The following is a 12,044-nucleotide window of genomic DNA, read 5'->3' on the forward strand; positions in this document are numbered from 1 at the left end:
ATTTACGGTCTAGAACTATCACAAATACAACTGCTGTGAACCCACTCACAAACACATTTTTGTACTTGTACATATGCTTCCTTTCCTCCTGGAAAAATACCCAGAATGGAATAGCTGGATCATTTGGTAGGCATGGGTTTTGAGCATGGCTGTTTTAAGGAACCTTCCATGTGGGCTTCAGAGTATAAAGGTATACAAGGTAAAAGTATACATAGATCATATGCGAACAAGTGTCACACACACTTACCCATAGAGGTCACATCAGGCTGCAGCTGGCTTCATTCCCAGCCCTCCCAATGTATGGACAGGTCTTCCAGAAGGGAAAGTCTCCCAGGATGACCCTTGGTTTTGTAAAAGGCTCAGTGCACAAGCCCCTGACAATTCAAAAATGGCCTACAGGATGGGGGGGATTCCAGGAGATCCTTTAAGTCACGGAAACATCTCATTTAAATAATGGCAACATCTCATTGGTCTAGAACAGAATAGTTTCAACCAATACTGAAAGCTGCAGCATGAACTAGGACAGGGGTTCTCCAGGGGTGGTCCCATCAGCATCACCTGGGAACTTGTTAGAAATGCACATTCTCCCCAGCCCAGACCTATGGCACTGAAATCCTGATCTGGGCTTTTACCTGTCTCGCAGGTGCTGTGATGCATGCTCTAGTTTAAGATCCAGTAGCCTAGAACATCTTCCAAGCCCCTGGATTCTCTTAGAATTAAATCTATCTGAAGTCGTGATACACCAAGAGCTCATCCCCTCTATGCCTTGCTCCACCCACATAGCTGTGGAGGCCACCCTCTTAGAGCTCTGTAAATTTAAAATCTCGAAGAACCAAGTTACCAAGTGGAATGCAAACCAACACAATGATGGTTGGCACTTCTTTCCCCAAAGCACAAACAAACAAAATTCTCAGGAACTCAATCATGAAAGCATTTAAATCCAAATGTCAAAACCACCCATTTCTCTATGTGTGGCTATTATAACATACATGAATCTAAAAAAAGAAAAAGACAAAGATTTTAGGTGATACACTCCAACACTCTTTACTGCTCTAGAACCCTCACTGAAAATTAACACATCAGCAGGAAAATTAATCAAACCTGAACAGGAAGAATTTGAGTAAAAATATTGGATATTTTTTGTTTTAATCTTCAGTTTAAGCATGATTTCCGCTCAACATTATAACCGAAGAGAAGTTATGATCATTTCCTTGGTATTTTACATGCTTAAAATTTAGCCCAGTCTTTGAAAACTCTCTCCAGCTTCTGGCCAAGCAGAACTTTGCCGCTCACTTTGAACTTGCCAGCAAGGAAAGCCTTCTGAGGGTTCATTTTGCCCAAAACCAACTCCATGAAGATAGGTTCCGGGATTGTGAAGACAGTGTCTGCTGGAAGCCTGGCGGATCCGGGATACATGTCCCCAGAGCCATTCTTCAGATCAATGGTCCACTGCAGAATGGTCTTCCCATCTTTGGTGATGTCCAGCTGAAAGATGGCATTGACTTTCTTTACCAGTTGGGCCCCCACCTCTTTGATGTGATGGCTAATATCCTCAAACACAGGGAAGCTCTGGAATTCTGACAGCTCTAGAGGGTGTGGCATGGCAGGTTCCCGAGCTGCACCCAGTTCCTTGAACTGGCCTGCCTGAGGTCCATCCACTGCTTTGATCTTGGGTTGATGGTCGATTCTCTTCCACATCTTACTGTGCTGGTCCTCTTGACCTTGCCGTCTGGTTTGTGAGCAGCTGTGGCCAGATTAATATCCACAAGTCAGATTGTGACATCAAAGGTAAGGCCCAAGCAGGGAATGAGGCTGGTGTGTGTGCTGCAGTCTTATTGGCCAAACAGATACTAAAATGTGACATGGAGTGAGGCCTCAGATAGCTAATTGTGAGGCAGATCCACACCACCACCCCCCAAACCAATGAGGGCTGTTGGTCTCACAGGCCCAGAAAGTTCTGGACCCCATGTTGGGAATAAGAGAAAGTGGCCCCAGAAGGTTCTTTGGTGATATGAGCTCTGTCTTTCCAATGCAGACCTCTCCCGGTAACAACCCTAATTCAGAGCAGTTATTCTGATTCCTCAGTGGTGTTTAATCCTTAAGGCACAGATACTGATGCTAGATTTGGCATTACCTAGCTGCTGGTGGAAGGGGAAATGCTTTTAAAGAAAAATGGCTGGTTGGAGAAAGAATCAGTACCGGGATTTGCATCAGAAAGCTTCAGAGGCACAGTGAGAAAACGGGGAAGGGGCGGGGGGAGGAATATCCCTAAGATCAATAGAAGATGCTGCTGGATGTCCACAATAGCCAAACTATGGAAAGAGCCTAGATGTCCATCAACAGATGAATGGATAAAGAAGATGTGGTATATATATACAATGGGATATTATGCAGCCATCAAAAAATGAAATCTTGCCATTTGCAATGACGTGGATGGAACTAGAGGGTATTATGCTAAGCAAAATAAGTCAATCAGAGAAAGACAATTATCATATGATCTCACTGATATGAGGAATTTGAGAAACAAGATGGAGGACCATAGGGGAAGGGAGGGAAAAATGAAACAAGATGAAACCAGAGAGGGAGGCAAACCATAAGAGATTCTTAATCTCAGGAAACAAACTGAGGGTTGCTGGAGAGGTGGGGGGTGGGAGGGATGGGGTGGCTGGGTGGTGGACACTGGGGAGGGTATGTGCTATGGTAAGCGCTGTGAATTGTGTAAGACTGATGAATCACAGACCTGTACCCCTGAAACAAATAATACATTATATGTTAATAAAAAAAAAATAGAAGATGCTGCTGGCCTCAAATGATCATGGCATATAATAACACATCCCTCACTCTGAGCCAAGGCACTGTTGTAGGCATTGCACATGTATTAACACTTTTAATCTTCATTAGAACCCTCTGAGATAGGTACTCTTTTTATTCCCATTTTACAGATGGGGAAACTGAGGCAAAGAGAAATGAAGTGACTTACCCGAAGTCACACAGATAATAAGTAGGGTAGCCAGGTTTAAACAGAGGTAGAATGACTCTAGAACCCATATGTATATATATATATATATATATTCCTTTTATTTTTAAATAATGTCAGATTTACAAAAAGGTTATAAAAACAGTAGAGTTCCTGTATCACCTGCACCCCACTTCCCCAAATGTTAATATTTTACATGGCACAGTACAATGATCTACACCAGGAAAGAAATATGGGTACAATACTATTGTACCCATATTTACAATATTCTACAGATCATACTCAAATTTTGCCAACTGTTCCACTAATGTCCCTTTTCTGGTCCAGAATCCACCTTCTGGTCCAAAGTCCTGCACTGAATTTAGTTTTTATGTCGCCCTAGTGCCCTCTAGTCTGGGAGTTCTTCAGTCTTTGTCTATCATGACCTTGACACTTTTGAATACTGGCTAGTTCCCCTGACCTCATTGGGGTCAGTCTGATGTTTTTTCATGATTGGGTTGAGGTTATGCATTTTGGTCCAAATACCACAAAGATGATCTTATGCCCTTCTCGGTGCATCATATCAGGGGCTACATAGTATCAATGTGTCCCATTACTGGTGATGTTGACCTTGATCAAAGTGTTGTCTATCAGTTTGCTCCACTGTAGTTACTATTTCTCCCTCTGTAATTAGTAACTTATAGGAGATACTGAGACTTTGCCAATATTCTGTTTCATATCATACTTCAGCCCTCTCTTTGCATCCATCAGAGGTTCATCAATGTGATGTGTACCAAATGGCCATTTTCCATCCCCATCACTCGCTTTAGATTTAACGATTGAAATTTTGCTGTAAGAAGAGCTGCTCCTTCTCCCCCATTTTTTTTATTTGTTCAAATATGTCTTTATCTCAGTAGGGACTTGTGGATATTTATTTTATTCTGTGGGTCATAATCTATTATTATCATTAGGTATTTGCTTGCTCAAACTGTCCCAGGTTTGGCCATTGGGAGCTCCATCAAGTGAGTACCTATGCCCTTTCCTAACCATGTTGTTCTTACACACAAGTGAAGCTACATTAAATGGAGTTGCTGGTAGCTTTGTTCTCTCAGGGAAGAATGCAGAAAATTAAAAAAAAAAAAAGATTTGGCATATTTTCTTTGGTACATGATGGATGAGCTGGTATGATCAACATGGAGCAGTTAAACAAAATCCAGTGGCTTCCAAAACCAAGACTTTACCCTGAGGCCACCTGGTATGGACATCTGCATAGAGGATTTTAAATGAAGAGGTGAGCAATCCTCAGTAAGATTGCTGTGAGCCACCAACAGTAAACCGAGCCCCCATCACCACCCATCACCCTTATCTGCTTTTCCTCAGGGCAGGGTTGTTCCTTCTGAATTATTCAGACAGGTCCCCAACTAGGCTGCCACTCCTGCCTCTGCATGTCAGAGGGGAACACAATTCCAAGCCCATATTTGTCCCCTTCATGAGTTCCTATCTTTTATAAATATTTCTACCATTAAAGGAATTCCAGTATGAATGGCCAAGATGCACCTGGAAAGGTGCTCAACATCATGAGTCCCCAAGGACACGCAAATTAAAACTACAGTGAGATACCTCTTCCCACCCACTAAAATCATGAATATTGGAAAGACTGACAATGGCAAGCGTTGTCAAGGCTGTGGAGCAACTGGGGCTCCTGCGCAGGGTTGGTGGGAGTGCACACACTGCTGCTGCTATGGAAGACTGCTTGGTAGGTTGGTAAAAGTCCAACATACACTCAGCACACAACCTATAGATTCTCCTCTTTCATTTCTCCTCAGAGAAATGAAAACACGTCTACAGAAGGACATAGAATGAGTGTTCCCAGAAGCATCGTCCATTAAAGCAAAACACTAGGAGACAATCCAAATCTTTTATGTCCTTCATCTTCTGTTCGTCAACAGAAGATCAGATAAGCAAAATGGCATAATTATAGAATGGAATACTACTTGGCAACAAAAAGGAACAATCTCTTGATTCACTCCACAACACAGATGAACCTCAGATGCATTATGCTGAGAGGAAGAAGCCAGATTCAAAGGATGACATATTATATGATTCTATTCATACAGCATTCTAAAAATGGCAAAACTGCAAAAAGAAAAAAGAAATGACCAGTGCATTAGGGGAAGAAAGTGAGTTTGTCTATAAAGGGACACAAAGAATTTCTTTTTGGTGGGGGTGGGGGACAGTGATTGAACTTTTCTTGATTGTGCTTGTGGTTACACAATTGTATGTATTTGTCAAAATCCAGAACTGTATACTAAAAGGGATGCATTTAAGTATGTAAATTATACCTCAATAAGCCTGACTTTAAAAACAAAAAGAGGCACGGACAGATCCACATTGCCACTGGTATGAGCTCTGTCTAAAGTAGAGGCACAAGCCAAAACTGGAACACTGGATCCTTTTTTTTTTTTTTTAGTTCCTATATCTGTCAGTTGCTATTATTACACTATGATGCATAATTTTAACTTCTTATTAATTCTTGTATCAGTTAACTCTTGCTATATTATGTGGCAAAACAAACAACCTCAAAATTTTAGAAGCATATAACATTAAATGGTTATTTCTCACATGTCTTTTGGGTGGCTGGGGTCTGCTGCTCTGGGCTGAGATGGGCTTGGCTGCTCTTCTAGACACACGTGTCTCTCACCTTCTGTCTGCAACCAATGGGCCAGCCAGGCATGTCCCTCCTGTGGTAACGGCAGAAGTACAAGGTCAGCAAGTAGAAAGGCCCAGGCTCGGCCCTGGCTCAATGCCATTCCTGCCCATGGACCAGCAGCAAAAGCAACTCTCAGACCCAGGTGCAAAGTACAAGGTTGTGGAGGCACACTGTACCCATGAAGGGGCCATGACAGGGCAAGGGGCAGGGAGAAGAGAAAAACAGACCAGCAATGCAATCTGCCACAGCTACTGACACACAAAAGGAGAGATTTCACATTTTAAGATCCAGATTTGTGGCTTTTCTTATTCATGGAAGGATCCATAACCTTGGATCCACATCTTTATCTGGCAATAATTAGCCAGCACTGAAGAAGGAAAGGCAGCTCACTTCAGGCAGGAAGGGCTCCCCACAACTCACTGTCATCATTGTCATCAGGACGACCCCTTTCTAAAGGTCAGGTGTTCTGAGGAAATGTTCCAGAATTCCTGAGATTTTTTCCTCACTAAATTTCATCAAAAGTTCTACAAGAATTTGGACAATGTGAGAATTCAGGGGTCATCAGGTTTGCCACTATATCCATCCCCTCAACATATTTGCTGCACACTGACTGTGGAAAGCCCTGGGCTGGTACTGTTAGGAATACACACAGATGGAAGACAGGGGCTGGCGAGGCTGTGAAGAGATCCGAACCCTGTGTACTGCTGGTGGGGATGGAGAATGGCGCAGCACTATAGGAAACAGTATGGCGGCTCCTCAGAAAATTAACCATAGAATTACTATATGATCCAGGGTTCCACTCCTGGTACATAGGTGAAAGCAGGCACTTTACAGATATTAGTACATTCATGTTCATAGCAACATTCTTCACAACAGCCAAGAGATGGAAACAACTCAAGCGTCCATTGACGTATGAATGGATAAACAAAATATGGTATAAAATGAGCAAAGGAAAAAAGAGACCAATCAAGAAACAGACTCTTAACTATAGAGAACAAATTGATGGTAACCAGAGGGTAGGTGGGTGGGGGGATGGGGGAAATAGGTGATGGGGACTAAGGAATGCACTTGTCATTGTGAGTACTGAGTGATACATAGACTTGTTGAATTACTATATTGTACACCTGAAACTAATATAACACTGTATGTTAACTATCTTGGAATTAAATTCTTTAAAATGAGAAAAAATAATAAAAACACATATCTTTTCAAAAATGTGATAGACACATGATGGAATATTATTCAGTCTTAGAAAGGAATGAAATTCCTACACACGCTACAACTTGGAAGAAACTTGAAGACACTATGCTAAGTGAAATCAGCTAGACACAAAAGACAAGTGGTGTATCATTCCACTTATATTAAGTACCTAGAATAGTCAAATCCACAGAAACGGAAAAAAAGAACAGTGGTTCTTCCTGAAAGGAGGAAAGAAAAGGAGAATTCCTGTTTAATGGGCACATCGTTTCAGTATAGGAAGATAAAAAAGTTTTCTCTCTCTTTTTTTAAGATTTATTTATTTATTTTAGAGACAGAGGGAGTGTGCGGGAGGGGCAGAGGGAGAGAATCTTCAAGCAGACTCCCCATGGAGCGCAGAGCCCAACGCAGAGCTTGATCCCAGGACCCATGAGAGCACGACCTATGAGATCACAACCTGAGCTGAAACCAAGAGTCAGATGCTTAACCGACTGAGCCACCCAGGTGCCCCAGAAGATAAAAAGTTCTAAAGATGAATGGTGGTGATGGTTGCAGAACAATGTGAATGTACTTAATGCCACCTAACTGCACACTTAAAAATGGGCAAAATGGTAAATTTTATGTCATGTATTTTTTACCACAAGAAAAAAAGAATACACAAAGAAAAATAAATATGTCCAAAAAGCAGTTTAGCTTAGGAGAGAAAAACATACATATACATATCTAATATATAATGCAAACTATTACAAGTGCCACAAGAAAGATACATGTGGTGGTCTTACAATATGTTCACACAGTCTGAAGGCATTGTGGCTTCCTATCTGCTCTCCCTGGAACTGCTCACTCTAGGTGAAATCACCTGCCACGTTGTGAGGACACCCCAGTGGCCCTATGGACAGGTCTGCGTGCTGAGGGACTAAGGCCTCCTGCCCACAACCAATTGAGTGAGCTGTCTTGTAAGCAGTTCTTCCAGACTCACTCAAACCTTCAGATGACTGGACCTTGGCCAACATCTCAATTGCAATCTCAAGACAGACTCTAAGATGGAATGGAAGGAAGAGGAATGGTTGAAACAGTCCTTTGCACCTTTGGGAGCAAAGTGGCAGTGATGGTGGTGAAGCACTGACCTTAAGAAGAGCCCTCAAGAATTCTTAATCGCAGGAAACAAACTGAGGGTTGCTGGAGTGGAGGTGGGGTGGGAGGGATGGGGTGACTGGGTGATAGACACTGGGGAGGGTATGTGCTCTGGTAAGCGCTGTGAATTGTGCAAGACTGTTGAATCTCAGATCTGTACCTCTGAAACAAATAATGCAATATATGTTAAGGAAAAAAAAAGAAGAAGAAGAAGAAGGTAGCAGGAGGGGAAGAATGAAGGGGGGGAAATCGGAGGGGTAGACGAACCATGAGAGACGATGGACTCTGAAAAACAAACTGAGGGTTCTAGAGGGGAGGGGGGTGGGAGGATGGGTTAGCCTGGTGGTGGGTATTGAGGAGGGCACATTCTGCATGGAGCACTGGGTGTTATGCACAAACAATGAATCATGGAACACTACATCTAAAACTAATGATGCAATGTATGGGGATAATATAAGAATAAAAAAAAAAAGAGCCCTCAAAATGTTTGGCTGGAAAGGGAGGGAGAGAAGCAGGAGGGAAGGCTGAGGAGACAGGACAATGGAGAGAAGTGTTTCTTAGGAGAAGGGAGACATGAACACATTTATACGCAGAAGGGAAGTAGAAAAGGAGCAGAAAATGCAAAGGAAATGGGAGGAAGCTATAGTGCTATAGGAGCTTCACCCCAGCCTGGGTTTTGATTCCAGCAGTAGGACCCTGGGCAAGCTGCCCATCCATGTGGTGTTTCTGTTTCTCCACCACAAAGTGAGGATAACAGCATACACAAGTGCCAAAGCTTTTGTGGTAAGGATGAAATGAGAGCATCCTCAGAAAGTGGCACAGATAAATGCTCTGTAAGGTTAGCTCTTCTCATAAGATGGGACACAAAAGGAAACAAGATCCTGCAGGAGGTGACGGGGAAGAGGAGGGTGGGCCTCAAAGGGGCATGAAGGATCCCTCTTCCTGTCCAACACAGAGCAAGCAAAGGAAGGTGAGCAAAGATGCTGATGACTTTGAGGTGAAGAGAAATATCACCAGTTGATGATCCCTGTCTATCTCTCCAGACTATCTCTCATCATGTACCTGCAGGAGCCCTGTAGACCAAATGGTTTTACACTTCCCTCCTGAACAGTCTTTGAACTTCCTGCCTCTAGGTTTGTGCATCCTGCCCTCTAATTCTATCCAAACTCTGTCCTTCCCTCATACCTCAGTTTAAACCACATCGGCCTCTATCAAGCCCCACCCCCACCCCATGCAGTAAAATCTGCACAAACAACTAGCTGGATACACTTCAGGTTTGGGGGGTCAGACACATGCTAAACTGGAGATGGGTGCACAGGTGTAGCCCAAATCAAGCATGGGCAGAAAACACTTTACCAAGACTACGGGGTCACTGGGAACATCTAGTAAACAGCATTTCTCTTCCTCATCTAAATTCTAAAGAAATTGAGAACTAAGACAAGGAATGGCAGATGGAAACCAAAAGTTTACCTTTAAGTGATAACTGAGGGAGTGGGGCACCTGGTTGGCTCAGCTAAAAAGCATCTGACTCTTGATCTTGGGGTTGTGAGTTCAAGCCCCATGTTGGGTGTAGAGATTACTTAAATAAATAAAACTTAAGTGATAACTGAGGGAAGCATAGTTGAAGGAAAGTACTTAATATGAGGCTCTAGTGGACTTGCCAACTACATCCCACAATGCAAGGCAGAGCTATCCAACTACCTATCAGTCCCCATCCTGGGAGGCCTCTGCCTGTGAGGCTAGCAGTAAGGGGCCCACCAAGGGAAAGTTCTGGACATGGAGGAGCTCAGTCTATACTTCCCAGATCAAGCATACAAAAAAGTCATCACAAACATCATGATAAAAACCCCCAACAAAGTAGGTTAAGAGGGAAGATACTTCAACATAATAAAGGCCCTACATGAAAAACCCACAGTGAACACATACTCAATGGGAAAAAACTGAAAGCTTTCCCCCTTTGTTTAAGGTCAGGAACAAGACAAGGATATCGACTCTCACCATTTCTATTCAACATAGTACTGGAAGTCCTAACCACAGGAGTCAAACAACAAAAAGAAATAAAAGGCATCCAAATTGGTAAGGAAAGAGTAAAACTTTCATTATTTGCAGATGACATGATACTAAATAGAGAAAAACCTTAGACTCCACCAAAAAACTGCTAGAATTGATAAATGAATTCAGCAGTTGCAGGATATAAAATCAATGTACAGAAATCTGTTGCATTTCTATACATTAATACTGAAGCAGCAGAAAGAGAAATTAAGAAAACAATCCCATTTATAGTTGCACCAAAAATAATAAAATACCTAGGAATAAAATTAATCAAAGAGATGAAAGACCTGTACTCCAAAAACTATAAAACACCAATGAAAGAAACTGAAGACAACGCAAAGAAATGGAAAGACATTTCATGCCCATGAATTGGGAGAACAAGTATTGTTAAAATATCTATACTACCCAAAGCAACTACACATTTAATGCAACCCCTATCAAAATACCAACAGCATTTTTCACAGAACTAGAACAAACAATCCTAAAATTTGTATGGAACCACAAAGATCTCAAATAGCCAAAGCAGTCTTTAAGAAGAAAAGCATTGCTGGAGGCATCACAATTCCAGGCTTCAAGTTATATTACAAAGCTGTAGTAATCAAAACAGTATGGTACTAGCAAAAAAAAAAAAAAAAAAGACACATAAATCGATAGAAAAGAATAGAAAACCCAGAAATAAACCCATAATTATATGGTCAGTTAATCTTCAATAAAGCAGGAAAGAATACTGAAAGGGAAAAAGATAGTCTCTTCAACAAATGATGTTGGGAAAACTGGACAACTACATGCAAAAGAATGAAAACCGGACCACTTTCTTACACCAAACACAAATATAAACTCAAAATGGATTGAAGACCTAAATGTGAAACCTGAAATCACAAAAATCCTAGAAGAGAGCACAGGAAGTAATTTCTCTAACATCGGCTGTAACATCATCTTTCTAGACATGGCTCCTAAGGCAAGGGAAATAAAAACAAAAATAAACTATTGGGACTTCATCAAAATAAAAGGCTTCTGCACAGTGAAGGAAACAATCAACAAAACTAAAAGGCAACCTACTCAATGGGAGAATATATTTGCAAATGACATATCTGATAAAGGGTTAGTATCTAAAATATATAAAGAATTGATACAACTCAACACCCAAAAAATGAATAATCCAATTAAAAAATGGGCAGAAGACATGACAGACATTTTTCCAAATAAGATATCCAGATAGCCAACAGACACATGAAAAGATGCTCCACATCACTCATCATCAAGAAAATGCAAATCAAAACCACAATGAGCTACCACCTCTCACCATGGCTATTCAAAAACACAAAAAACAATGGGATTGGTGAGGATGTGGAGAAAAAGGAACCCTCGTGCACTGTTGGTGGGAATGCAAACTGGTACAGCCACTGTGGAAAACAATATGGAAGTTCCTCAAAAAGTTAAAAATAAAACTACCCTATGATCCAGTAATCACTCTACTTGGTATTTACTCAAAAAATACAAAAACACTAATTCAAAGGGATACATGCACCCCTATGTTCACAGCAGCATTATTTACAATAACCAAATTATGGAAGCAGCTCAAGTGTCCATCGATAGATGAATGGATAAAGAAGTGGTATACATATACAGTGGAATATTATTCACCCATAAAAAATGAAATCTTGCCATTTGCAACAACATGGATGGAGCTAGAGAATACAATGCTAAGTGAAATAAATCAGTCAGAGAAAGACAAATACCATATGGTTTCATCCATACATGGAATTTAAGAAACAAAACAGATGAGCAAAGGAAAGAGAGACAGAAAGAGAGAGAGAAACCAAGAAACAGACTCTTAACTATAGAGAAAAACAGATGGTTAACACTGGGGACATGGTGGGAGATAATAAGTGAAGGAGATGAAGAGTACACTGAGCACCAGGTGATGTATGGAACTGTTGAATCACTATATTGTACACCTGAAACCAATATAACACTGTATGATAACTATACTGG

General features: G+C 41.4%; 1 protein-coding gene across 1 annotated transcript; it reads right to left on the reverse strand.

Moving 5' to 3' along the window:
* Positions 1 to 516: 516 nt before the first annotated feature.
* SCP2D1 (SCP2 sterol binding domain containing 1) lies at positions 517 to 2,728 on the reverse strand. The gene has a single exon (XM_045883809.3). The coding sequence runs from the start codon at positions 1,696 to 1,698 to the stop codon at positions 1,228 to 1,230; it is 471 nt and encodes a 156-aa protein (XP_045739765.1). The 5' UTR covers positions 1,699 to 2,728; the 3' UTR covers positions 517 to 1,227.
* Positions 2,729 to 12,044: the final 9,316 nt, after the last annotated feature.

This window comes from Mirounga angustirostris, unplaced genomic scaffold (assembly GCF_029215605.1).
Source record: "Mirounga angustirostris isolate CCGP_5_RB_7025 unplaced genomic scaffold, mMirAng1.0.hap1 SCAF_10, whole genome shotgun sequence".
Lineage (NCBI taxonomy): Eukaryota > Metazoa > Chordata > Mammalia > Carnivora > Phocidae > Mirounga > Mirounga angustirostris.

Bases quoted from the DNA above. Each gene is read 5' to 3' on its own strand.
- SCP2D1 (XM_045883809.3), bottom strand. From the start codon at position 1,698: ATGTGGAAGAGAATCGACCATCAACCCAAGATCAAAGCAGTGGATGGA.